We start from the raw sequence: 27,592 nt of genomic DNA on the forward strand, positions 1-27,592 counted from the left end.
CCCGCCTGCGACTCCTGAGAAGAAGAAGAAGAGTTTGGATTTGATATCCTGCCTTTCACTCCCTTTAAGGAGTCCCAAAGCGGCTCACAATCTCCTTTCCCTTCCTCCCCCACAACAAACACTCTGTGAGGTGAGAGGGGCTGAGAGACTTCAGAGAGGTGTGACTAGCCCAAGGGCACCCAGCAACTGCATGTGGAGGAGCGGAGACGCGAACCCGGTTCCCCAGATTACGAGTCCACTGCTCTTAACCACTACATCACACTGAGCCTCCTCTGATCTGTCAAAACAAAGGGGGAAGGGGGCAGGAGATCTGTACTGTTGGACCACCCTTGTTCACCTTCGGCAGTGGCGGCGGCAGTGAGCAGCTCCTGAAGCCAGTCAGAGCCAACAGAGCTACCAGGGTGGCTCTGGGCTGCTGAGGCTGCCGCTGCCACGTTTCCCAGGGACAGATTTTCAAATCTGGGGACATTCCGGGGACAGAATTTGTCCAGGGACAGATTTGGAAATCCAGGAGCTGTCCCCGGGAACCAGGAATGCCTGGTAACCCTATCTTAAAAACAAAAACGTGCATCCCTGGAAGCTGCATTCTGTAGATGTTGCGTCAAAGATAAGAACGAGAGAAGATGCCTGCTGGGTCAGGCCAGGGACTCATCCAGCCCAGCGTCCTGCTCTGACAGTCTCCAGCCAGATGACTCTGGGAAGGCCATAGTCAGGATCCGGGCAAAAGAGCAACTTTCCCCTCCTGTGTTTTCCAGCCACTGGTATTCAGAAGCATAGCCATTTATTAATAGCCCTCTCCTCTGCCATGAATTTGTCTGAACTACTTTTAAAGCCATCTAGGTTAGTGGCCATCACTGCCTCCTCCTGTGGGAGGAAGTTCCACAGTTTAATTATGTTTGTTTGTTTGTACCCTGCACTTTAGCTAAAAAGGCTCCCACACCAGCTTACATAAAACCAAAGCAAGACATTCCCTTCCCACAGGCAGACAATCTAAATTCATTTTAAGGCTATATCAGAGTCAGACCCAGGGCTAGATTTAGTTAAGGCACTTTCCTCTGTGCTGATTTCAATGAGCTTTTAAATTCAGACCCACAATATCTGGCATCTTGCTTTAATTTTACAGGAAGGGCCTTAGCTCGGTAACAGAGCTTAGCTGGGAGAACCCAGGTTCACTCTGTTAGAATTCCTGCTCCATGGTTGCAGTCATGGGATTGTTGTCTATCACATGACGGTATATGTTTTGACTCCACAGAGTGGGAAGTGACGGAGACAGGATGTTTGTGTTCCTGTGTTCTGTGAAGTTGGGCTATTGTTCTTTTTCTCTTTGCTGTCTGATGCTAGAGAGAGAGGGAGCCATGTTGCAGTGCTCCGTGTGTGTTTATATGTAAATAAAGTAGATTAGCCAAAATGCTGAGTTGCTGGGGTCTGTTACGCAAACTGAGAAGACTCTGCGGATCCCTAAGTGTGCCAATATCTGTTGGCATCGGTTGCTGTGATGTTCGGGCTGAAGAAAGCTTTTGAAGCTCCCGAACGATCGACCAGGAGGGAGGGAACATGCTAGTCGGGCATGTGTCTCTGCCAGGGTCCTACTCAAGAGTAGGACGAGCTCCTGACACACTCTCAGTCTTCTCCGGATTGGGCTAGAAAAAGTTCCCTGCCTGAAACTCTGGAAAGCCTCTGCCAGCCAGTGTCAACAATATTGAGTTAGATGGCCTAACAGCCTGATGCAAATAAGGCTGCTTCCTGTGTTCCTATTTGAATCGGTCCTTAATGAGGACTGGAATCTTTATTTTCAGGCAAAGGTCCATAACTCAGTGCTAGAGCACAGTGGTGTAGCGTGGGTTGCCATCGGGGCACAGACAGATGCCAAGTGGGGGACCTGGCCTGACGGGAGGAGAGAGCCACTGAGGTCTAGCCTTCATCTCCGCAGTCTCCCTGCCTCCTTTCCTGTCCCCCAAAAGGAAGCGGAGTTGCTCCTGTCCCACCTGGAAACGGTTCCTATCAGAGTTAGGTAGCAGCGACAGAGATGTTGGTGGGGAAGGGTTTTCCCAGCAGGGAGAGGGAAGCAGATACACAAACCCCCTTTAAAATGGACCTGGACAGCTGCCCCTCTCGCTACACCACTGTTAGAACACCTGCTTTGTGTCCAGAAGGTGCCAGGCTCAGTCCCTGGCATCTCCTCATTTGGAGAGGCACAGGGCAGGGGTCCCACTCTTCTTTGCTGTATGAATCCCCCCAACAAGCTATGGTGGGGGGGGGAGAAGACCACCATCTCCCCACGGCCACCTCTCGATTCAAATTCTGGCTCGAGCTTCCTCTGTGAAAGCAGAAGAAGGCAGCACAACACCCCACCCCAAATTATCTCCAGGAAGCGGGGTGTTGCGGAGTGTGGGCTGGGAAAAGCTATATCGACAAGAAAGGAAACAGAGGCGGCAATTAAGGAACCTGCTTTGGACGGGAAGGGAAATTACTCATCGTCACATGCATACCCTGCCCCACTTTCCCAGCCACGCTGCCAACTCGCTCCCTCATTTTGGATGTGTACCGTGCTTTCCTGCGTATAAGACTAGGTTTTTTCCCCTTTAAAAATTACGCTAAAAAGTGAGGGTCGTCTTATACACGGGTAGCGCACAGGGTGGACATTTGATCGGTTGCTGCCGTGGCTGTCAGTGGCTATTGGGCGTGTCATTGGTTGCTGCACCAAGGGCTGCTGTTGATTGGCTGACGCTGTGGCAGCTGGGCGGGTGATTGGCTGCTTCTGCCGATGATGGGACAGACGAGAGGCGGATTTTGTGTCGTGTGCTGGTGAGCGAATTTTGGCAATCCCCCCTTAAGAAAGCTCAACAACCCTGGGCAATCCCCCCCCCCCAAATGCTCAACAACTCTGAGCCAGCTCCCCCCCCCCCCCGTTTTCTTAAATTTGAGTCCCCAAAAACAGAGGGCGTCTTATACATGGGGGCGTCTTATACACGGAAAAATACGGTAAGACCACCTTCAGGGCCACAGATTTGAGAACACCCAGGTATCCGTCTGCCCACTCGTTCTTCCGGAAGACCACCACATGTTCACTGCTTTGCCAACCTACATTTGTCTTTTTAATGCTTTTTATTGGTTTTCCATTTCAAACAAACAAAATACAGTAATATTCAACAATCATCTACCCATTTCCTTACCCAACACTCTGCTGAGTACTGACTTCGCTCCCTCCCTTCAACAGGTTTTCTTGTTTCAATCTCCTTTCCGCAGTTTCTTATTATATCCAGTCCAAGTTGTAAGATTTATTTCAGTCCTGCTAGAGTCTTCAAATTTCTACCATTATTATTTATATAATCCATAAATTTACTCCAATCTCTTTGGAATTTTGTTTCCTCCTGGTTTCAGATCCTGCAGGTCAGTTTTGCTACTTCCGCGTAATCCACCATCCTCATCTGCCACTCCCTCACTGTTGGTAATTCCTGTACTTTCCATTTTGGGGCTAACAAAATTCTAGCAGCAGTCGTAGCGTCCATAAATAACCTTTGATCTGCTTTTTATATTTCCTCCTCCCATCAAGCCTAACAAAAAACCTTCCGGCTTTTTGGGGAAAGTATATTTTAACATCTTTTTCAATGCGTTATAAATCATTTCCCAAAACTGTTTCGTTTTGTCTTTTTCAACTGGGGGGAAACATAGAGAGACAGGGAGGCAGCAAGAAGAGCAACAGTTCTGGAGGGCTGTTTCATTTTGGGTTCCCCTCCTCCACCACCCAAATTTAGACCATTTCGGGTGGCTCCCCCCCCCCACATTGACCTCTGCTGTACAACTTGTTACATACACACAGGGATAGGAAAATTGGTTCATCTCTTTTACTTGTTACTCGTGCACTGGGACGGCTGGATCTGTCCATTTTAGTTCCTCCCCCTGCCCTGAAAACGTGTGGATTTTAGCGCAAATTCCTCCTCATCTGCACATTTATAGCTAAGATAAAATCAGCAGAGGTCCGAAAGGCATCGGGAACTGAGTATCCCGAACATAACCCCCCCCCCAACTTACTTCAAGTCTGGATTACTGTAATGAGCTCTACGGGGGGGGGGGTATGTTTGGGAGACTTGTGCTCAATCCAGAAGCTGCAGTCAGTGCAGAATGCTGCAGCCCAATTGCTGACAGGAGTGAGGTCAGTATATAAGACCCATGCTCAGAGAGCTGCAATGGTTGCCAATTTGCTGCCTGGGCAAGTTCAAGGTGTTCCTATTAGTATAAAGGTAAAGGTAAAGGTACCCCTGCCCATACGGGCCAGTCTTGACAGACTCTGGGGTTGTGCGCCCATCTCACTCAAGAGGCCAGGGGCCAGCGCTGTCCGGAGACACTTCCGGGTCACGTGGCCAGCGTGACATCGCTGCTCTGGCGAGCCAGAGCCGCACACGGAAACGCCGTTTACCTTCCCGCTGGTAAGCGGTCCCTATTTATCTACTTGCACCCGGAGGTGCTTTCGAACTGCTAGGTTGGCAGGCGCTGGGACCGAGCAGCGGGAGCGCACCCCGCCGCAGGGATTCGAACCGCCGACCTTTCGATCGGCAAGTCCTAGGCGCTGAGGCTTTAACCCACAGCGCCACCTGTGTCCCTCCTATTAGTATACAAAGTCCTTAATAACCTGGGACCAGATTACCTGTGAGATCACCCTACCTCAAATATGCCGCCTTGACCAGTTTGCTCTGCGGAACTGGCCCGGCCCATAATACCCGTTTCACTTCTGTTACAATATTGATATTTCAGTGTAGCGGCACATAATCTTTGAAACTCCTTGCCTATTGATATCAGACAGGCACCTTCACTGCAATCTTTTTGGCATCTGCTAAGAATTGATGCTTTTGAATTATGGTGCTGGAGGAGACTCTTGAGAGTCTCATGGACTGCAAGAAGAACAAACCTATCCATTCTTAAGGAAATCAGTCCTGAGTGCTCACTGGAAGGACAGATCCTGAAGCTGAGGCTCCAAGACTTTGGCCACCTCATGAGAAGAGAAGACTCCCTGGAAAAGACCCTGATGTTGGGAGAGATGGAGGGCACAAGGAGAAGGGGACGAGAGAGGACGAGATGGTTGGACAGGATTCTTGAAGCTACAAACATGAGTCTGTCCAAACTGCGGGAGGCAGTGGAAGACAGGAGTGCCTGGCGTGCTCTGGTCCAGGGGGTCACGAAGAGTCGGACACGACTAAACGACTCAACAACAACAACAAAATATTTTTTGCTTCGACAAGTCTACCCAGAACTCCAGACTACTGATGTGTTTTCGTTTAATGCCGGCTATAATTTTCTGAATGTTTCCATGGTTTTTACTAATAACGTTGTGGGGGGTTTTTGTAAGCCACTTGGAAGGGTTTCTTTTACAATCGAGCAGCATATAAATGTTATGAAATAATAAATAAAATAATGACAAGGCACTGATCAAAGGCTGAACAACTGCTGGCTAACGGGAGCCTCAAGAGTTCGGCAGACGGCTCGATCGTTCCAGCTGTCTATCTGAGTTACAGAAGGCTGATCCCTAGAGCAACACGTCTATTACCAGACACCCACCTTGGCTCTGTTGATAGTGCAGTGGAGAGCGTTGTTCTCTTGATCATACAGCAAGCTGAAATCTAATGTCCCCAGGGCAGCTGGAAGAAAATGAAAAGGAGACACGTATTGAGGAGAGAAGTGTTTGCCCCTTTTTGAAATATAAATTCAAGTGGAGTCAGAATGACAGGAGAAAAAATCAAGTCAAAGAAAGGAACCAAAAGCTTTAGGGGTACAGGATCCTTTTGGATCAACCCGATCTGCGCTCCCCAAAACATTACATAAGTTGCAACTAAGCACCCTTTGCAATTTGTACTTTTTCCTGAATTTTGCCGTTCTGTAGCCAAGTAATAGGTACCAATTTTTATTTTTATTTTTGCAAAAAAGAAATGCAAGGAGAATGTCAGGCAGCTAACATCAACGGGTAGACTCCTCTTGAACCTGGAGGCTCTACTTAGCTGTCATTGGCGAACAAGCACTGAGTTCAGGGTTCTGCCAAGAACTGAGATGTTTGCAAATGAGTCTGCTTCAGGGCTTTCTGACAACATGTAACAGAGGCCGAAAGAATAAAAGGAGGTGGGGGAGAAGGGAAAACGTGCAATATCTTTATCATATTGATGTGTGGAACTCACCTCCACAAGATGTGACGATAGTCCTGGGATTTACATCAAAGAAACTTGTGGGGGATGACTTAGTTACATGGAATTTCAATGCTCAAAGGAAGTCTACCTCTAAGTAATGAATGTTTGACATTCCACTGGATATTTTCCTCTGTTGTAAGGATGGGGAACCTGCAGCTGTTCAGCTGCTGTTTGACTACAACTCCCAGAATCCTCTGCCATTGGCCATGCAGGATAGGGGTGATGGTAGCTGGAGTCCAATGATAGCCGGGGGAGGGGAGTTTCCCAGATGTTACCCCTCCTTGCTCTGGCTTTTAAATTCGATTTTGTCCATCTACTGCCCACCTCACTTCAGAAGGCCTCTGAGCTTACTTACTCCTGACATTGCCCAGTACCAAATTCCAAGGCACCTTTTCTCAGAATGCCCCATGAGGGCTAGAAACTTGCCTTCTTAAAATGATGGAGGGGTGGGGGCAACTAAAAGCTCTGCTGCGGATTCCATGCCTGCACACTGCTCCCACACAATCCTCGCGAGCCCAGCCTCTATAATTTGAGGGCCTGTTTGTTCCCACACAAGAGATTATTGATTGAAGCAGAAAGACACCCTGTTGGTTTTCTCTCTCAAAACATACTCAGAGCCGGTCTTTGGCAGAATGGTGGAGGGAAAATAAGGTGGGTGCGATGTGTGGGGGTGGGGGGGAGAGAGGAGAGGGATGACTGTGCCAATAAGCTGGTTAAATTTAGCACCGCATATTTTTAAAAAGGGGGGAAATTTGAGAGGAACAGGGTGGGATAAGGATGCTGATTTGCAGAAATGATGAATAGGTTGTAAATGGCAGCGCTGGACTTCCCAATTCCCTGCTGTGCTGTTTTGTTTCTTAAAATAATATATAGGCATATTAAATTTTTGGTACCGTTGGAGAACCTTTCGTCCCTTGACCTGAGATGGTCAGGTTCCCCAACTTGGAAGGGTTAAGAAGATAAAAAGAGATCTGGTGGATCAAACTGGGGACCCATTGTTGTAAACAAAAATCTGCCCTTTTTACCTTATGGGGTATTCCAGAGCCCATATAGAGTCCTTACGTAGGTTCCCTATTGGTAGGATAAAATAACAGAGGCCAACCAGAGAATATTGAAATGCAAAGCAGCTAGTAAGCCTGATCTTTATTGATCTGTTGCAACAGGGTCCTCACCACACGCAGGAGGGAGGAGGAACCAGAACCAAGGTGTGCCTGCCCTTACATAGACATTTTAAGATCCCTCCCTGGAGTCCAAGACCAGCCCCAGAAACATCATACATACATCACAGAAGGGGTGTAGCTCAAGACCACCACCTCCACATACATCATACCTACATCACAGAAAGGGCGGTCTACAGCAGAAATCTGAGTGCTTTGTCTACCTCCTGTCTGCCAGGTTACCTGTTTAATGGTCACTTGACTGGATTGCCTGGGGAGCCTGGCCAGTCTTTTGTAATGATAACTACTTAGTTCCTGGGCCAGCTCACAGGCTCACACCCTATTCATCTCTTAAATGTGCCCTTCAGACAGGATTTGTGAGGAAAGAGACAATGGGGAGGTTTCCCACTTTGACCTTGCAGAGTACTAATTGAGGTCAGTTTGGGAATCAAAAATGGTTCCAGGTTGGTCTTCCTGTGCTGATCTATGTACGTGCTTGGTTGGTACACTTATGAACATTTAACATATATCTGAGACCTCAAAATTCCTATCACAATATAAGACCTCAAAATTCCTATCACAACATAAGACCTCAAAATTCCTATCACACCCATCTTCTCCAAGATTCTGTTGTCACAGAGGCCCATAAGGACGCCCGCAAGCGGGGCTAAAACAGCAGCATTGTGACTAGTAGCCATCCATGGCTTTTCCCCCCTCTATGACTTTGCTTAGTCCTCTTTTAAAGCCATCCGAGTTGGTGGCCATTACCACCTATTCCAGTGAGGGCAGGTGGAGGTTGGCTGTCCAAGAAAAAAAGGGGACACCGATATGCTTAGGTCCATGTTCAGCTGCAGATTTAGAAATAATTCTTGCGACTTAAATTAGGAATGCAGTGCATCTCCCTTTACTGTGACAAAGGTGAGTTGACTGCCTGCTCAGCCTACCCACTAGGGCATGGGTAGGCAAACTAAGGCTTGGGGGCTGGATCTGGCCTAATCGCCTTCTAAATCAGGCCTGCGGACGGTCCGGGAATCAGCATGTTTTTACATGAGTAGAATGTGTCCTTTTATTTAAAATGCATCTCTGGGTTATTTGTGGGGCATAGGAATTTGTTCATCCCCCCCCCTTCAAAATATAGTCTGGCCCCCCAACAAGGTCCGGGGGACCGTGGACCAGCCCCCTGCTGAAAAAGTTTGCTTACCCCTGCACTACGGGCTAACAGTTGATGGGCATAGGAAAAGTGTTGATTGTTTCTGCACCCGAAGTTGCCCAATGAGGGATGAGGACTTCTTTTGGCACTCCCACAGCCCCCCCCCCTGGGGCCCTGATCCCTGCCCGCTTGGTCACAAGGTGGCGAGGATGGTGACTTCCCCCCTTTAAAAAGTGCATAGAGTTGAAGTTGAAAAAGTGACACTCTTTCCCGCTTCTTCTTCCAGCTCTATGGGTTTTTCAAGACTCAAGCCTGCGCCCAGCTGACTGATCTGAGCCTGAAAAATCATATAAAGTTTGGCAGCTGGATGGAAGGAGGGCTGAGCAGAGAGACTAGGGGAGGAAAGTGGGTGCTCTTTCAGAATCCCACATGCACCCCCCAAAAAAGTTTGGCACCCCCAGTTCCACACACGCCTGGGGTCCCACATTCTGAAAGGATGCCTTCAAATGATAGAAGCCTGTCATATCGAAGTTCTTCAAATAGGAGACAATAGGAGACAAGGGAGACGCTGTTTTATTGTGTTGTGTTATGTGAGCTGGTCTTTGATCATAATAAATTATCTGATCTGGAGACAAGGGATGCAGCTATAAATCCATTTCACATACCACTTTAAACAGTCACAGCTTCCCTGAAAGAATCCTGGGAACTGTAGTTTGGGTGTCGAGAGCTGTGAGAAGACCCCTATTCCCCTTGCGGGGCTACAATTCCCAAAGTGCTTTAACCACCAAATCCTTCTTCTCAGGGACTATACCTCTGCGAGGGGAAAAGAGGGTCATCTATGTAGTCTCAGCGCCCAGAACTAACTACAGATCCCAGAATTCTTTTAGGGAAACCACGACTGCTTAAAAGTAGTACGATGCTGCTTTAAATGTATTGTTTCTGAGCACAATTCAAAGTGTTGGTGCTGACCTTGAAAGCCCTAAACGGCCTCGGTCCAGTATATCTGAAGAAGCATCTCCACCCCCATCGTTCTGCCTGGACCAGTGCTGAGGGCCTTCTGGCGGTTCCCTCGCTGCGAGAAGTGAGGTTACAGGGAACCATGCAGAGGGCCTTCTCAGTGGTGGCACCCACCCTGTGGAACGCCCTCCCACCAGATGTCAAAGAGAACAGCAACTACCAGACTTTTAGACGACATCTGAAGGCAGCCCTGTTTAGGGAAGCTTTTAATGTTTGAGGCATTACTGTATTTTAATATTGTGTTGGAAGCCACCCAGAGTGGCTGGGGAAGACCAGCCAGATGGGCAGGGTATAAATAATAAGTGATGATGATGATGATGCAGATGAGACCATGCTGACCAGGTGTCAGGACTGGAGTGAAAATCGAATCCAAGACACCCACTCCCCACAGCTGACAACTTGGGCTAGTTCCCAGCCCCTGGCTGCATAGTACTGAGTTCAGATCCTCCAATCTCCAGCCCCAGGATAAGAAAGGACACCAATAAACAGGGACACAAAGGTTCTGGACATGCAAATGAGATGGAAAGTCTTCTTCTTTTTTAAAAAAAGCAAGTGTATGTGAATGGCTTGACATGATTTGGTCTATAGTAACAATGATTAAATTAACTTAGGAAAGAGCGCACATAAATCAAGCTAATAAGTTTGTAGAAAAATGAGTATTCTTTGTGATGCACTGGAAAAAGCAACTTTAATGGTAATGCTCAGCCTCATGCCGCCTTCAATTTGTTGTAATACGGTTAGCATTTGCAAGCAGATGTCTTTATTCGCTTTATTGTGCCTTATTTGTGGGAATCTATTATTTTGTGTCTTAATGATTTAATTTTTTTATTTTTTTAAAGCAGCAACTGATTCTGGACAGCTGGTGTTTGGCACTCAAGACACTGGCAATGGCCTCATTCTGCAGCCAGTATCGTGGGCCTGGATACAATGGAAGGGTCTGGCTGCCAAAGGCCACGGAGCTGAACACTTCCTTCTGCCTCTGGATCCAGAAAATGGAAAGGAGCAGCTTTGCCTGCCTCTCTGCAAGGCAGCCAGCCAGCCAGCCTGTGGAACAATCCCCCTTTGACCCTGCAAAATGGAATATAACTATCCCTGGCTCCTTCCATTGCTCTGGGAGGCTGGGGTGTTCATGGTTTGTTTGTTTTTTTAATTGGATGACAGCCCTTGGCAAAGGCCACTCCATTTTGGTGGCACACCTGCTGCCGGGCCCTGATCCTGCACGGCTCCTGGAGCAAATGATGGTGTGTTTTTTCCGGCCACTAAGCTCCCAGCCCAATGGAAGGTGGCAGTTTCCCCCCCCCCTCCCTTCTGCCACCACTCTGTGAAGCTAAACCCGGCCTATTAAAATTGGATGGGGGAGATCAATCCTCAGGGCCTCGTTAAGATTCCCATTACGGCAAGCAAACAGCAGATTTATTTTCCAGTGTTTTGCAAAAGCGTCTCCGGGAGGACATCCTTTGAAAATTGCTCTGTTTATATGGAGATGAGGCCTGCGAGGTTTAACCAGACACACACAGAGACACACATAGGAAGAGCCTTGCTCGGTCATCTGAGTGCAGTGGCAGCTGTCCCCGCTGGCAGATTCCCAGTATTCATAGGTAGACTGCCTCTGTCACTGGAGGCTCCATGTCACCATCACAGCCAGCCGCCATTGAGAGCCTTACTCTCCATGAATGTGATTAACAACTGGATTCGAACTCAGCTGCCTGCCCGAATTGTGCCCATACTAGGGGACTTTTGGAAAGGTGGAGGCTAGACCATTGGAGGCAATGGGGCTTGCTCCACCAGCCTCAGTAGCCCCCGCCCACCTTGCTTCTGACTCCCAGCTTGTCCAAGGGGTGGCACTGGCTGGCAGCTCCCTCCTCCTCAATTTCAGTGGGGTGTTTGTAGAGCACATAGGAAAAGAGGATGGAGCTCCGTCTGTGAGAGGTTCTTGCTCCACCTACACTGGGAGTTGCCTAACACAGAGTCAGGTCATTGCTCCATCTAGCTCAGTATTGCCTACACTCAGCAAACTTTTTCAGCAGGGGGCCAGTCCACTGTCCCTCAGACCTTGTGGGGGGCCGGACTATATTTTGAAGGAAAAAAATGAATGAATTCCTAAGCCCCACAAATAACCCAAAAACGCATTTTAAATAAAAGCACACATTGTACTCATGTAAAAACACCAGGCAGGCCCCACAAATAACCCAGAAATGCATTTTAAATAAAAGGACACATTCTACTCATGTTAAAATTTCCTGGACCGTCTGTGGGCTGGATTTAGAAGGTGATTAGGCTGGATCCGGCCCCCGGGCCTTAGTTTGCCTACCCATGGCCTACACTGACTGGCAGCATCTCTCCAGGGTTTCAGGGAGGGGACGTTCCCAGCCCTACCTGGAAATGCCAGGAATTGAAATGGGGACCTTCTACACGCCAAGCAGATGCTCTCCTACGGAAGTGTGAGCCTTGCCTGCTTCCCACCCCACCAGTCTCAATGAGCACCACCCTCTTCTGTTCTGGAATGATCACATGCAGCCTTCTATTTGTGTGCAAGTGAATGAATGCCAAGCGTAAATCCACAGGCTGGGTTTGAAAGAAAGGAGAGAATTGATTGTTTGTTTTCAGCCCAGGAAGATGGTGACAATTCCCTCCACCCTCAGGTGAAAGGGAAGGGCACTAGTCTCTGTTCAGCAACACACGCGATTATAAAAGGAGCCAAAACATTGAAGCAGATGCTCTTTTTTACGTATCTACATTTCCTTTCTCTCTCCCTGCCTTGTTTTTTTTTTTTTTTTTTTAGGGAAAAAAGTGAGCAGAACTGAGAAATGCAGTCTGTCTCCCTTGGCAGGAGAAGGAGGCAGCCTTTGGTTTGTCACGGCGGCTGAGCTCCTCATGCAATCCCCCCCAAATGCATTAAGCACAGTTTCACAAAGCAAAAATGGGCCAATGACGTGAAAGGGGTGGGATTTGAGAAATCGCAGCAATGTGATTGGAGGACCATTATAAAGAATATCTACCCCGCTCCCCCTCCTGGTCTGAAAGTTTGGGCCAGAACACTTTGGAACCAACTTTTTAGGTGTTTTTTTTTCAAGTTTCTGGTCCTCATGGATGCACACAGTCACACCCAGGGGGGAAATGTTTAGCAGCTGTTTAGTAGTTTGCTGAACATGTACAAACTTTAATCCTTCCTCATTTATCCTGCTACTCCTTCAATGGGGAGTGGGTTTGAGATGGCCAAACCACGGTAGGTAGGTGAGTTGGTGGGTCTTGGGGTTGGCTGACGTGGGTAGGTTAGTAATAATAATAATAATAATAATAATAATAATAATTTTTATACCCTGCCCTCCCCAGCCAAGGCCGGGTTCAGGGCGGCTAACAAGCAATAATAAAAACAAGTTGACAGATAGTAGACAGAACCTTTCTATACAAAATGAGATGTGGGCAGGAATGTTTTCCAGATATTGCAGAAGGGTCTCATGCTCTTAAAGGAAATAAAGACTTTGGCAACGGGTATGAGGGAAGTTAGGGGACGCAGGTGGCGCTGTGGGTTAAAGCCTCAGCGCCTAGGACTTGCCGATCGAAAGGTCGGCGGTTCGAATCCCTGCGGCGGGGTGCGCTCCCGCTGCTCGGTCCCAGCGCCTGCCAACCTAGCAGTTCGAAAGCACCTCCGGGTGCAAGTAGATAAATAGGGACCGCTTACCAGCGGGAAGGTAAACGGCGTTTCCGTGTGCGGCTCTGGCTCGCCAGAGCAGCGATGTCACGCTGGCCACGTGACCCGGAAGTGTCTCCGGACAGCGCTGGCCCCTGGCCTCTTGAGTGAGATGGGCGCACAACCCCAGAGTCTGTCAAGACTGGCCCGTACGGGCAGGGGTACCTTTACCTTTACCTTTTTATGAGGGAAGTTGGGGTTTCTCCAACATTTTAAATTACTTAAGTCTGAGAACCTCTGAGTTCACTGAACCCTTGATAAGCTTGTAAAACTGTCATTGACCCCCAACCCAAATGAAATAAAATCAAGAAATAATTGATATCTAATCAATGTGTATTAATTACCCATCACCACTGCTAGGAATCATAAAATGTAAATTTTATGCTTTGCTACCATGCGGAAGTTCCTCATTGCCAAGGGAGGTGCGCTCTGTACATGCTCATGCCCTTTATTTCTGAGGCTCATAGTTTTTCGAATTATTTTGGGGGGATTAAACCTCATCAACTTATTTTCCACATGCCTAAGCCCATTTGACCCCCTTGGTCAAATTCTGCACTGTTCCATCAACCCCAGAGAGTCAGTACCAGCCAATTTGGGAAGCCTGGACTTAACATTTTTGGAAAACTAACCCTGCCCAACTTTGTTCTGACACATGTAAACTCATTTAACAGCTGTGACTTCTCCCTTGTGAGAGTTGAGATTTTCCTACTAGTAGGGGTATCCACCGCCCATTGCCTCCCAAGGCAAGGCAGTTCAGGACCCTGGACAGAGCACTGTGGAAGCTGCTGGTTGTAGCAGCCTCCCTCCACCAGGGGGAGCTATTGCTTCTGCAGAGTGTGGCTGGTCTGGTCCTGCTTTTGGTCCCTTGCCCTCTGAAGAACTGCCTGCAGACTTAAAGGGCAATTACCCCATTCCACAGCCATTGGCTCCTGTCGCCTTGGGCAGGAAGAATTGCAATGGCCATGGGCCATCCCCATCTAATAAGCCCAGTAAAACACACATTATCTGGGCTGGAAGGCCCTGGGGTGGGGGGTGATAGCACCTCCTTCTGCGTTTTCTTCCAAGTTCAAGGGCTAAGGGATTAAGGCCAGAGTAGTAGTATTAACTACATCTACTTATTACGACTAGTAGTTAAGCATTTGCGCAATGGACTTCTGCAATCTGGATGACCAGGTCCATACATATCATGTGCACTTGTGGTGTGTACATCCTGAATGTGTTTATTTTGGGAGCCAAGAGGCTAGTCCTCAAGGTTGTGAAGAGAAGTAAGAGAGGAGAACTGCATGCATTAAGTGTTTCCCAGTTCTCTGTATAGGGACTTAAGAAGAGCCCTGCTGGGTCAGAGTCTTGTTGACTCCTCCTGAATCTGGAGGTTGCACATAGTCATTGTGATTACCAGTCACCCTTTAAGGTTCAAAATTAATTTTAAAAATTGAGCTTCTCTGGTTTCCTTTCAAAAGCCATCTATGGCAGGGGGCAGGCTCAGTGTGCCTGTGTGGACAAGGCATTTTTTTGTGGGAAAGGATAAGAAATAGAGTGAGCATTGTGCAACAGACCCACTGAATGGTGGCTGTTTCCGTACAGTGTTCAGTGAGATTTAGGCCACATCCACACCATACATTTAAAGCACAATCTCTTCCTCCCTCAAAGAATTCTGGGAGCTGTAGTTTGATGAGGGCGCTGAAGGTTGTCAGGGAGACCCCTAGTGCCCTCCCAGAGCTACGGTTCTGAGAGCGGTTTAACAATCAATCCCTCAGCAGCTTAACCTAATTAAATGAGGTGTTAAATGAGGAGAGGATCAGAACTGTGTACACACCACCTGGAGAGGAAAAACCGGTGGGAGATAAATGTGATAAATAAATAAAACGAAACTGCATTCCAAAGCATGTAGGCGGAATTTGCACTGAAACGCAGGTGAATTTTCAGAAGGGGAAAAATTGCAAGCTAATGCAGAAACACAGAGAAGCTGTGGGTGTGAATAGACGGTTCCATCCCCTCAATAGCCATATAATAAAACCTACTTCGGCCGGCACAAGCTCTGAGGCAGCGCAGCTTAAAGCCCCCTCTGCAGCCATACGCCACAGTCCATCTGCTCCTCTCGCACCTTCGACAGGCTTGCAATCGCCCTTGAGTGTCCTCACCTCTGGCTAAGCTTTTTTTGCATAAGAAGCTCTGATCCTAAGCAAGGAGGCAGAGCTCAGGTGATGGATGAGTGGAGAATCAGTGCTAAGGGATTCCGCCCTCCCCACGCCAATCCCAAAGTCACCTTGAACCTCCCAGCTGCTGCGTGAGAGAGGACTTAGCCATTTTGCTCTTTTTCCGACTCGGCCAGGCCAGAGCACCTTCAGCGATGACCCACATTTCACAAGTCGGCCTAGCATTGGAAGAGAAGGGCGAAATCCGGCTGGGTGCAGGGCAGTCGGACTCTCCTCCCCTTGTAAGGATGGGTGAGAGGGCGTCAAAATGTTGGAAGTTTCAGGATGGATAAAGAAAGGGCTCCTCCATGCCACACACAGCTAAACTATGGAACTCCCTGCCACAGGAGAAAGGGATGGCCACCAACTTGGAGGTAACAACGCTTCTGAATTCCTGTTTCTGGAAGCCATGGAAGAGGAGATTGCTCTTGTGCTCAGATCCTAGGTTTCCCACTAAGGCACCTGGTCAGCCTTTGTGATAATAATAATAATAATAATAATAATAATAATAATAATAATTATTATTATTATTATTATTATTATTATTATTATTATTATTATTATTATTATATTTATTATTTATTATTTATTATTTATTATTTATTATTTATTATTTATTATTTATTATTTATTATTTATTATTTATTATTTATTATTTATTATTTATTATTATTATTATTTATGCCCCGCCCATCTGGCTGGGTTTCCCCAGCCACTCTGGGTGGCTTCCAACAGAACACAAAAATACAATAACCTATTAAACCTTAAAAGCTTCCCTAAAGAGGGAAAAGTCCGGTAGTTGTTGTTCTCTTTGACATCCGGTGGGAGGGTGTTCCACAGGGTGGGCGCCACCACCGAGAAGGCCCTCTGCCTGGTTCCCTGTAACTTGGCTTCTTGCAGCGAGGGAACCGCCAGAAGGCCCTCGGAGCTACACAGGGGGCTGGGTTAAATAGGCCATCACATACCCTCCAAGTGTCCCGACTTTCCAGGGACAGCCCCGGAATTACGAAAGCCACCCCAGCTTCTGATATGATTCTGGGATGTCCCTATTTCCTCTGCCAGCGCTGCCACGGCCGAACTCGGGGAGGAAGATGAGCCGACGTCTGTCCCGTTGCCTCGCTACAGCCTCTGTTGCCAGCCGCCTCCCTTGGGCAAATGGTCGTGTCTGCTGGAGAGCCAGCGAGGAGGAAGGGAGGCTGAGGCCCAGCCCTGCGTGCCATGCTGGTTCTGAGGGGCAGGCAGAGGGCAGAGCCATCCTGGGCAGGAAAAAGGGGGGAGCAGAGCAGAGGGCACAGAGTCTTGATTTAAAAAAACAAAAACACCTTGTGCGTCCTCTAATCTTAAAAGGTAAAGGGACCCCTGACCATTAGGTCCAGTCGCAGACAACTCTGGGGTTGCGGTGCTCATCTCGCTTTATTTTTTTCCCCCAAATAATTTTTATTCAATTTTCCATCCATAACAAAACAAAATAAAGCAATAAAAGAACACGTATAATTTCAGACTCTTAGTTTCATGTTCCTTACTCTCCCGACTTCCTCATACCTCCCCTTTCTGCATTCTCATGTCAAATTAATTAATTAACAAATCCCTCCCTTATTTTCAAATTAATTGTAAAAACATTCAATTTCTTCCACTTAACCATTATCGCTATTAACCCCTATCTTTTCTCATTCCGCATCAATCTAACATTCACTAATTTTTGAATACTTCTTTAAATAGTCTTTAAATTTTTCCCAATCTTCTTCCGCCGTTGCTCTTCCCTGGTCTCGGATTCTGCTCGTCATCTCTGCCAAGCCCATGTAGTCCATCACTTTCATCTGCCACTCTTCCACGGTGGGTAAATCTTGTGTCTTCCAGTACTTTGCTATAAGAATTCTTGCTGCTGTTGTAGCATACATAAAGAATGTTCTATCCTTCTTTCTATCTCGCTTTATTGGCCGAGGGAGCCAGCGTACAGCTTCCCGGTCATGTGGCCAGCAGGACTAAGCCGCTTCTGGCGAACCAGAGTAGCGCACAGAAACACCATTTACCTTCCCGCTGGAGCGGTACCTATTTATCTACTTGCACTTTGACGTGCTTTTGAACTGCTAGGTGGGCAGGAGCAGGGACCAAGCAACGGGAGCTCACCCCGTCACGGGGATTCGAACCGCTGACCTTGTGATCGGCAAGTCCTAGACTCTGTGGTTTAACCCACAGCGCCTCCCTCCTCTAATCTTACCTCTTTCTAAAATTCATTTATTGTCATGTGCTTTTCTTCTTGTAGGTCTATCAAAGAATAAAATAAAATTGGGATTTAGGGTTTTTCTCAGGCTGGCATGTGTGTTGTGGCCCATTGTAGTAGTAAGAGGAAATGTGGAGTGGAACATCAATATCCTAACATCCTTCCCTTTTCCAGGTAACACATAGCAGATAGCGAAGGGTCAACACCTGTTTATCTCCTTTACGCCACAGGATGGAGAAATTCAACAGGCTGATGGTAAGAGGCAATACTCTGCAGGGAAGGAGGACACACACAAAATTGGGGGGTGGGTCGAGGAGGGGCAGTCGGCGGAAAGGGAGAAATGTCACTTTGTTCATCTGAGGAATGTTGGAGGGTGTGCCATCAAGCTGACCCAGCAGCACTCTTCTGATCTAAGGCCCAAGGACCAGACAGAGAGGCCTGGACCTCTGTGACACAGTTCTGTACTGATGCTCACAAGAGACTCGAGAAAACGTCCATGCCAGACATTGTTTGAAAAGCTAGGAAGTTTTGCCATTCAAGAGACTGGCTCTCGTCCTGCCACAGCCCTTGGCAAAGCACACACACACACACAAACTGCCCTCCCTGCCAAGCTCCAAATTTGACATTAAGCCTCCGATGGTGCTTTTAATTGCAGAGGCGATCTTTTGAAAAGGGAAAAAAGAAGAAGAGAGGCAGTTCGTTAAAAGTTAAGGAATAGAAAACCTGCATTGTCGGCAGGCCTCCAAGCCACTACCGACTCCCCAGTGCTGACCTTTACATTGTACGATGTGGATGAAATAAAATATATATGTTGTGCTTACTCCTTTTTTAAAAAATCAGCACTAGGAGAGCTGTGAGGGACGGGGAAGGGTTGTGAAGGAGGGCACTGCACCTTCCACGACACAGAAGCGTAGAATTGTTGGGTTCGATGGAACCCTGAGGCCATCTTGTCCAACCCCCGACTTAGGACTCGAACCCACAACCCATGAGACTCTTTGACTCATGTTCTACCAACTGAGCCATTCCAGCTGGCCCATGGATGGCTTTAGAAGAGGATTGGGCAGTTTCATGGAGGATAACGCTAACAACAACTTTTAGCCACAATGGCCCTACTCTGCCTCCACAGCAAAAGGCAGCGACGCTTCTGAATTCTTATTGCAGCAAACCACAAAAAAGGAAAGGGGTGTTGTGTTCAAATCCTGCTTACAGGTTTCCCACTGGCCTGATCCAGATAGAGATAGAGAGATAGAGAGATAGAGAGATAGAGAGATAGAGAGAGAGAGAGAGAGAGAGAGAGAGAGAGAGAGGATGATAGATGATAGATAGATAGATGATAGATAGATAGATGATAGATAGATAGATAGATAGATAGATAGATAGATAGATAGATGATAGATAGATAGATAGATAGATAGATAGATAGATGATAGATGATAGATGATAGATAGATAGATAGATATAGATAGATAGATAGATGATAGACATGATAGATAGAGAGAGAGATAGATAGATAGATAGATAGATAGATAGATAGATAGATAGATAGATGATAGATAGATAGATAGATAGATAGATAGATAGATAGATGATAGATAGATGATAGATGATAGATAGATAGATAGATAGATAGATAGATAGATAGATAGATAGATAGATAGATGATAGATAGATGATAGATAGATAGATAGATAGATAGATGATAGATAGATGATAGATAGATGATAGATAGATATAGATAGATAGATAGATAGATAGATAGATAGATAGATAGATAGATGATAGATAGATGATAGATAGATAGATAGATGATAGATAGATAGATAGATAGATAGATACATAGATAGATATAGATAGATATAGATAGATGATAGATAGATAGATAGATAGATAGATAGATGATAGATAGATAGATAGATAGATAGATAGATAGATAGATAGATAGATATAGATAGATGATAGATAGATAGATAGATGATAGATAGATAGATAGATGATAGATAGATAGATAGATAGATAGATAGATAGATAGATAGATGATAGATAGATAGATAGATAGATAGATAGATAGATGATAGATAGATATAGATAGATGATAGATAGATAGATGATAGACAGATAGATGATAGTTGATAGAGTACTCTGCACAACATTCTTGCAGACTTATGAGCTTGCATAGAGACCTACTAAGCAAACAGCCTGGGAGTTGTGGGGTTAAGTGAGCTCTGATCTACCCCCACTTTTAATTTTAATGTTTTTTTCACTTTGTTAACAGGGCAGGCTCCCCTCTCCCCCTGAATCATCATCGGTCCATGTAAATTAGCAAGGGCACATTTTATGCAAATTTGGGCCACAGGTCTGTGCAACACTCCCCCACCCTGGCTCTTAAGGACCCAGCGACGCCCCTGCAGGGGTGTCTAAAATCCCTGGGCTGCCTGCCTTAGCTGTACCAATGTCCTCAGAGAGAAAGCGAGAGAGACAGAGAGAGACAGGGGGAGACAAGAGAGCTGGCGCCAGTGTTTTTGAATGCGACGCACGGCCACAGTTTAATACTTCCTGGCTGGGGTGACTACTGCTCTGCTTTCCAGGGGGATAAGATTGAGAACCTTTGATCTCCACTGGCTGCCCTCGGCATAAACATTGTGGGAAGGGAGAGGGGAGGAAAGGAGAGACAGACATTTTTCACACACACACACACACATCAAAGAAAGAATAAAGTTTCCCAGCTGAATCTGGGTACTTTGCTCGGAAAGCAGCAGAGGCGCGGGGAATCTTTTTTTCAAGCCAAGGGCCACATTACCTCCTGCTCAGCCATCTGGGGGCCACAAGCCCATGGTGGGCGGAGCCAGGGGCAAAAGTGGGTGGAGCAGCGGAGGTAAAGTTTACCTTGGCACTGGAGGCAGTTTTAGCACACGCTCATCTCTTATCTCTTTGGCAATCACTCATAGCTGAGTAAGATTGTCTTCCATAAACACGGTTTTAACAATGAGTCCGTAAGCGACTGTGGAGGCCAATTCTGGATCCACACGTCCTTCCACAGTGGGGACATGGGTTTCCAGACGGGAGTTGATCACGGTGTGGATTTGCCAAAGGTGCCTTCCTCCTAGCACTTTTCTCCCTTGCGTCCTGAGTTCGAGTGTCTTCAAAGCCCATGACGCCTTTGGTAAAGGCTGTTCTCCAACTGGAGCACTCGCAGGCCAGTGTTTCCCAGTTCTCAGTGTTCATACTACATTTTTTTAGATTTGCTTTGAGACAGCCTTTAATCCTCTTCTGTTGACCACCAGCATTACGCTTTCCATTTTTAAGTTCAGAATAGAGTAGTTGCTTTGGAAGACGATAATCAGGCATCCACACAACATGACCAGTCCAACCAAGTTGATGTTGAAGAATCATTGCTTCAACACTGGTGATCTTTGCTTCTTCCAGAACGCTTCACTACACCACCAATTTGGGTTGGGGGGCTTTAAAAGAGGGCTGGAAAAATTTGTGGAGGGGGAAAGTCTATCGATGGCTGCTGTCTAGGAGGGCTGTGATCTGTCTCCGCAGTTTGAGGCTGCAGTGCTTCTGAACAGCAATTGTCGGAAGCCGCAGGAGAAGGGAGTGTGTTTTTGTGTTTAGGTTGTGGGTTTCTGTTCGGGGGCACCTGGTTGGCCACCGTGAGAACAGCATGCTGGACTGGATGGGTCACCAGCCTGATCCAGGAAGGTCTCTCCTTACGTTTCTCAAGACAGATCGGGCTGTGTGGAGAGTGAGAGATCTTTTTTGTCTGCAAACTGGCAGCCAAGCAAGGCTCCTGCAGATTTTTCCAATAACAAGAGAAACTGACATTTCTCATCTGCGGCGGGGGTGACTGGACACCAAGTTATTAATGCCTCCAGAATGAAAAAGGTCTGGCGGGATGCGGGAGAACCAACAATAACTCTCCATTTAGACTCCCGTTTGGTTGGGGCTCCAGGCCAGGAAGAACGAAGGCAAGCATTTGAGAATCACTGGGGTGCAGGGACGCTGGGGTGGGGAGGGCAACCCCCTGCGCCCCCAAGGAGAGGCAGGCCTGCAATTCGTCTCCAGCCTGACAGGCGCCCCTTGAACAATATCTCTTTGCAAATGTGGATTAAGACCATTAACGAGAGCAATTAAGTAATTAATGCGAACAATGGTAACAACATGTGCATTTGGACACAGAACCTCAATCCACTTTAGACACCGTGACAATGGTATTAATTATCTGTCTCGCGCTGGATGCAGCGGACTGAAAAAAAAAGATATTGTTGGCCTAATGCCCCCTCTAAATCCGCTTTTATTTTTATTTTCCTGTTTTCTCTTTCTCGCTCTCACACACAGAGCACACCATTTCTGGAGACCACAGTCTGCTATCAAGCAAGATTTGTGTGACTAGCAGTGGAGTGACAAATTCAGAAATGCTGGGTCCCTTCAAAGATTATGCAGTAATATTATAATTATGGGACGCAGGTGGCACTGTGGTCTAAACCACTGAGCCTCTTGGGCTTGCCGATCAGAAGGTTGGTGGTTCAAATCCCGGTGACGGGGTGAGCTCCCGTTGCTCGGTCCCTGCTCCTGCCAACCTAGCAGTTTGAAAGCACATCAAAGTGCAAGTAGATAAATAGGTACCGCTCCGGCAGGAAGATAAACGGTGTTTCCGTGCACTGCTCTGGTTTGCCAGAAGCGGCTTAGTCATGCTGGCCACATGACCCGGAAGCTGCACGCCGGCTCCCTCGGCCAGTAAAGTGAGATGAGCGCCACAACCCCAGAGTCGGCCACGACTAGATCTAATGGTCAGGGGTCCCTTTACCTTGTATTATAATTAGGGCTGCAGTGCAACTATCAATGCAGATCTTTTGTATTAACTGTTTTTTAGACTGGATTTTAAAATGGCACAACCCGCCCCGGGACCTGATGGCGAAGAGTAGGCAGGAAATAAATCGAAAGCATAATAATGAACATTGCTTTGCAAAAAGAAAATTGCCTATTAGGGTGGATGTGTATTAAAATACCAATGGATTTTCATGAGGACTTTAAAAATAAATAAATCTCAAACTGATGTAGAACTATGGATAACAGAATTTCCGCTTAGAATTTGTGGGATTCCCAGAATCAACCCTATAAATTGATGGGGAGAGACCTGAAACTTGATGAGAGAGCAACAAGGAAAAGCCGCGTCTGCTGTTCCACCTGCTTCTGATTCTTGTCCCACTTACCGAGACCTGCGAGACCAGGGTTCAAATTCCGCCCCCACTTGGCTACCATGGGCCACTCACTGCCCCTCAGCCTACCTCACAGGGTCGTCGTGGGGATTAAATGAGGAGGGGGAGCACCGTGTGCAGCACCTTGAGTTCCTTGGAGAATAAGGTGGGATATAAATGCAAGAAAGAAAGAAAGAAAGAAAGAAAGAAAGAAAGAAAGAAAGAGAGGGAGGGAGGGAGGGAGGGACACGGTACTTGGGCTAAGGAAAGGGTCACATCTCTGTCCTCCAACCCAGAAACCTTCTCTCTATCTCAACCCTCAATGTACATTAGGGTTACCAGATGTCCCTGGGTTCCTGGGTACAGTCCCCAGATTTGCAAATCTGTCCCCGGGAGCCAGCCCGGGGTAGTGCAGTTGGCTCTGGCTGGCTTCAGGAGCTGCTCGCTGCCGCCGCCACTGCCAAAGCTGAACCGGGGACGTCCGGCAGTACAGATCTCCTGCCCCCTTTGTTTTGACAGATCAGGGGAGGCTCAGGAGTCACGGGGGGCAGGCGTTGCCCAGGAGGGGCGCAAGGTGCATGGTTTCTCTGCCAGGCAAGGTGCAAAGCCCTTCTTTTGCACCCTGTGAAACATAAATGCGCAGAGATTTTTTAAAAACTGGGCAACAGCCACCGGCCCATGACTCCTGAGCCTTCCCCAGTCTCCTGCCCCATTCCTCGTTTTGACTGATCGGGGAAGGCTCAGGAGTCACAGGCTGGCAGCTGTTGCCCAGTTTTTTTTAATACTGCGCATTTATGTTTCACAGGGTATGAAAGAAGGGCTTTGCACCTTTATACAATATGCATGTGTGCTTGGGCCCAGGGTCTTTTGCCTCACCATCCCCACTACTGACTCCCTAAAAAAAAAAAAAAAAGTGTCCCCGGATTCATTGGAAAAAAATCTGGTAACCATAATGTATGAGGGTGGCCACTGTTATTCCGTGATAAAGGGCAACACTCTGCATGTGCTCCAAGGCTTTCTGCATTCTGCAACGACAGCAGAAAGGGCACACCGCCCAGTTTATTTGGAACACAAAGCTGGCAAGTTTTCAAAAGTCTAACATATCAGCCCTGCCACCACCAAGATAATCTGTTTTTGTTTGTGCCAAGAGGATCTGACAGGAACAGCTAGAGGAGGCTGATAGGGGCCTGCCTGGATTAGCTCTCTCTCTTCTCTCTCTCCCGCAGAAAAGACAGGATCAGTAACCTTCAGACTGGCGGATGGATGGAGCTTTTGTTTAATGCCTTGTCTCGGACGACTCCCCATTGCAACACCTACTTTGGATTCCGTTTCTGCCAGGGAGCTCATTTGAAAATTCCCTGGATAAGAAATAAACAAGAGCAACGTGGACCGCGAACCTCCTTGCTCTTCGATCCTCCTGGAAAATGAAACCCTGTGGCTCACCACAATGGCTTCCCCACCCTCCCAGAACTTTCCGGAGAGGGCTTTCAGCAAAGTGGAGCGGCTTCTGGTGATAAGAGCCAAGCAGAAAATAAAATGTTTTCTCCTGACATGTGGCTGCTGCGTCCAAGTGCAACTGCATATAGGGAAATGCAATTTTTTTAAAAAATGACCCTGCAGGCTTTGTTAGGCATTGCACAGGGGCCCGTGCCGGAACAGGGGCCCCCACAAACAAGGACCTCCACCTCTTCCTCCTTCTCACCACTGCAACCTGATTGCTTATCTCCCTCTCCGCCTGGTCCAGCAAAAGCGGTAGATACCCCTGCTGGCTTGCCCATTGGCTGCCTGCTTGGTAAGCCAGCCAATGGGAGCGAGGAGGAGGAGGGAGCACGACAGCTGGCGACGGTGGCAGTGAGGCAGAGTGGGACTCACCAAGGGTGTTTTTTAGGCCCTCCAGAAACCTCAAACCAGGCCACCATGAAAGCAACCCTTGTATCTTTTTCACCACATTGACCCATGAGAAGGAGATATGGACAGACAGGTGTACAGTGGTACCTCAGGTTACAGATGCTTCAGGTTACAGACGCTTCAGGTTACAGACTCGGCTAACCCAGAAATAGTACCTCAGGTTAAGAACTTTGCTTCAGGAGGAGAACAGAAATTACACGGCGGCTGCGGGAGATCCCATTAGCTAAAGTGGTCTCGCTACAAAGAGGGTCATATAGCAGTACCTCGGGTTTCAGACGCTTCAGGTTACAGACGCTTCAGGTTACAGACTCCGCTAACCCAGAAATAGTACCTCGGGTTAAGAACTTTGTTTCAGGATGAGAACAGAAATCGTGCGGTGGCGTGGTGGCAGCGGGAGGCCCCATTAGCTAAAGAGGTACCTCAGGTGAAGAAGGAGAAGAAGAGGAGGAGGAGGAGGAGGAGGAGAGGAGGAGGAGGAGGAGGAGGAGTTTGGACTTGATATCCCACCTTTCACTCCCCTTAAGGATTCTCAAAGTGGCTAACATTCTCCTTTCCCTTCCTCCCCCACAACAAACACTCTGTGAGGTGAGTGGGGCTGAGAGACTTCAAAGAAGTGTGACTGGCCCAAGGTCACCCAGCAGCTGCATGTGGAGGAGCAGGGAAGCGAACCCGGTACACCAGACTACGAGTCCACCGCTCTTAACCACTACACCGTGCTGGCAAGAACATTTTCAGGTTAAGAATGGACCTCCGGAACAAATTAAGTTCTTAACCCGAGGTACCACTGTACTTCCAAGACGTTTTGCAGGCTGAGTTAAAGTAGGCCGTTCCCTAGACAGGATGGATGAGAGGTTGCCTGGTCTTGATGGGGATACACTTCCTCCAAAGGAATGGGTATGAAATTTGGGGGGTCCTCCTGGATCCTTTGCTTGAGGCTCAGGTGGCCTTAGTGGCCCAGAGCGCCTTCCATCAGCGTTGGCTGGTGCCCCAGCTGTGCCCCTGCTTGGATGGGGACAGTCTAACTACTGTTGTCTATACTCTGCTAACCTCTAGGCTAGATTACTGCAACCAGTGCTATTTTGGGGGGGACGCAGGGGTATGCACACCCCTAAACATTTTGTGAATCTAAGTTTGGCTTCATTGAGGGGCAGTATTTCAATATGAGTAGGAAAATTAGAGTATCCCTAAATATTTTTTTGTTCGGAAACTTCAGCTGGTGCAGAATTTGGTGACCCGGTTGCTCACTGGAGCAAGATGGTTTGAGTATATCTTGGCTCAACTACACTGGCTGCCAATTGGTTTCCAGGCCCAATTCAAAGTGTTTGTTTTGACCTATAAGGCCTTAAACAGCTCAGGACCACACTCACTCTCAAGCGAACTCTGCTTGATCTTATATCATTTCCTTTTTGACACTTCTAGCAAGTTTTTCCTTTCTGAATTTCCTTTTGATACCGTTGCTTCCTTTAACAGTTCCCCTCTTAAAAAAAACAAAACTTCAATTTCATTGATTCCTCCCCCCCCCCCTTTCAAGATTATGAGCATGCATTTTTTATTCCTATTTTGAGCCGCCTTCAATATTTTACAGAAAACCGCAGGAGATCATAAAGAAACTGTTCAAAGCCAGAACTGGATTGATGAGACGTACGTCGAAATCTCGTCCACCCCCTATTTTATTTTTAAAAAATGAGGCATTCCTGCTTATCGGTCTGGCTTGCGACAGGTGAAGATTTAATCAGAAGGATTTCCAAAAATACTTAATGTTCCACAGAGCACTTATCAATGCAGCACAGTCCGTAGACGCAATTATATTCTGCGGAGTTAAACAGTCCCCTGGTGTCATAAGCAATTAGACTTCCCACATTTTCAATTTAAAGATGGCCTTCACAAACTCTTCTCTTCTCCTGCCCCTTTTTTATTTTTTATTTTAAATTATATTTGATTCCCGGAACGGAGAATGAAAGGGAAAAATAAAGAGATTGTATATGAAAAGAGATGAAAAGAATTGGCGACCGCTCGGGATTTGGGGGTGGGGAAATGGGAGGGGGCTGAAGAACCAGGACTGCATAACAAAACGGATCAATCAAGAAATGGGAAGCCAAGAAGGATGAGCGAAAGGGAGAGACACACCGAGATAAGAAGAGGTTACTAGATGAGGCCCTTCTAGTCCAGCATCTTATTCTCACAGCCAGATGCCAGTGCGAAAGCATTCTCCCCTCCCATAGTTCCCAGCAACTCATATTCAGCTGGATCGCTCTATTGGTTAGGGCATGGTGCTATTAACGCCAAGGTTGCAGGTTCGACCCCCAGAAGAGACAGCTGCAATTCAGGGGGTTGGACTAGATGATCCTTGGGATCCCTTCCAGCGCTTTGATTCTTTGATTCAATAAGCGTTGTTGATTCTGACTGTGGAGGCAGAGGACAGCCATCGTGGCCAGTGGCATCCTTGATCTCAGCCACCATCGCTGTGTTGAGAGCAGGTACCAGGAAGCTCAGGCAGGGGCCGGGGAAGTGTCAAGTGTGGCCCTCCAAGGCTCTCTATCTGGCCCTTGGACCTCTCCTTGGCCAGGCCCACTGATTTGCACCATCCTTGGTTGTTTTTCCTCTCGCTGTGCCCCTGACTTATCCTTTGTCGGAAGTCAGAGGATAAGAGGATAGAGAGAGGACATGTGTTGAAACAGTGCATATATAAAAATATTTTAAAATGTTTGTTGCTCCACCCACTTTTGTCTCTGGCTCCACCCACCACTGGCATTCGGCCCCTGGGAAGTTGCTCAGAGGGGAATGTGGCCCTCGGGACGTTAAAGTTTCCCCTACACTGCGGACACCAAAGAAGCCATCCTGCTTTAAGAACGGTGGGGACCATGAGACATTGGCACAATGTG

General features: G+C 47.4%; 1 protein-coding gene across 1 annotated transcript in view; it reads right to left on the minus strand.

Moving 5' to 3' along the window:
* Positions 1-27,592, minus strand: part of DOC2B (double C2 domain beta) — a 137,250-nt gene that overhangs the window by 99,329 nt on the left and 10,329 nt on the right. Inside the window, exon 2 of the mRNA XM_083715238.1 lies at positions 5,554-5,633. Within this exon, the coding sequence (XP_083571364.1) occupies positions 5,554-5,633 (80 nt within the window). The remainder of the gene's footprint in view (positions 1-5,553; positions 5,634-27,592) is intronic.

Source organism: Podarcis gaigeae, assembly GCF_964106915.1.
Source record: "Podarcis gaigeae genome assembly, chromosome: 15".
NCBI classification, from domain to species: domain Eukaryota; kingdom Metazoa; phylum Chordata; class Lepidosauria; order Squamata; family Lacertidae; genus Podarcis; species Podarcis gaigeae.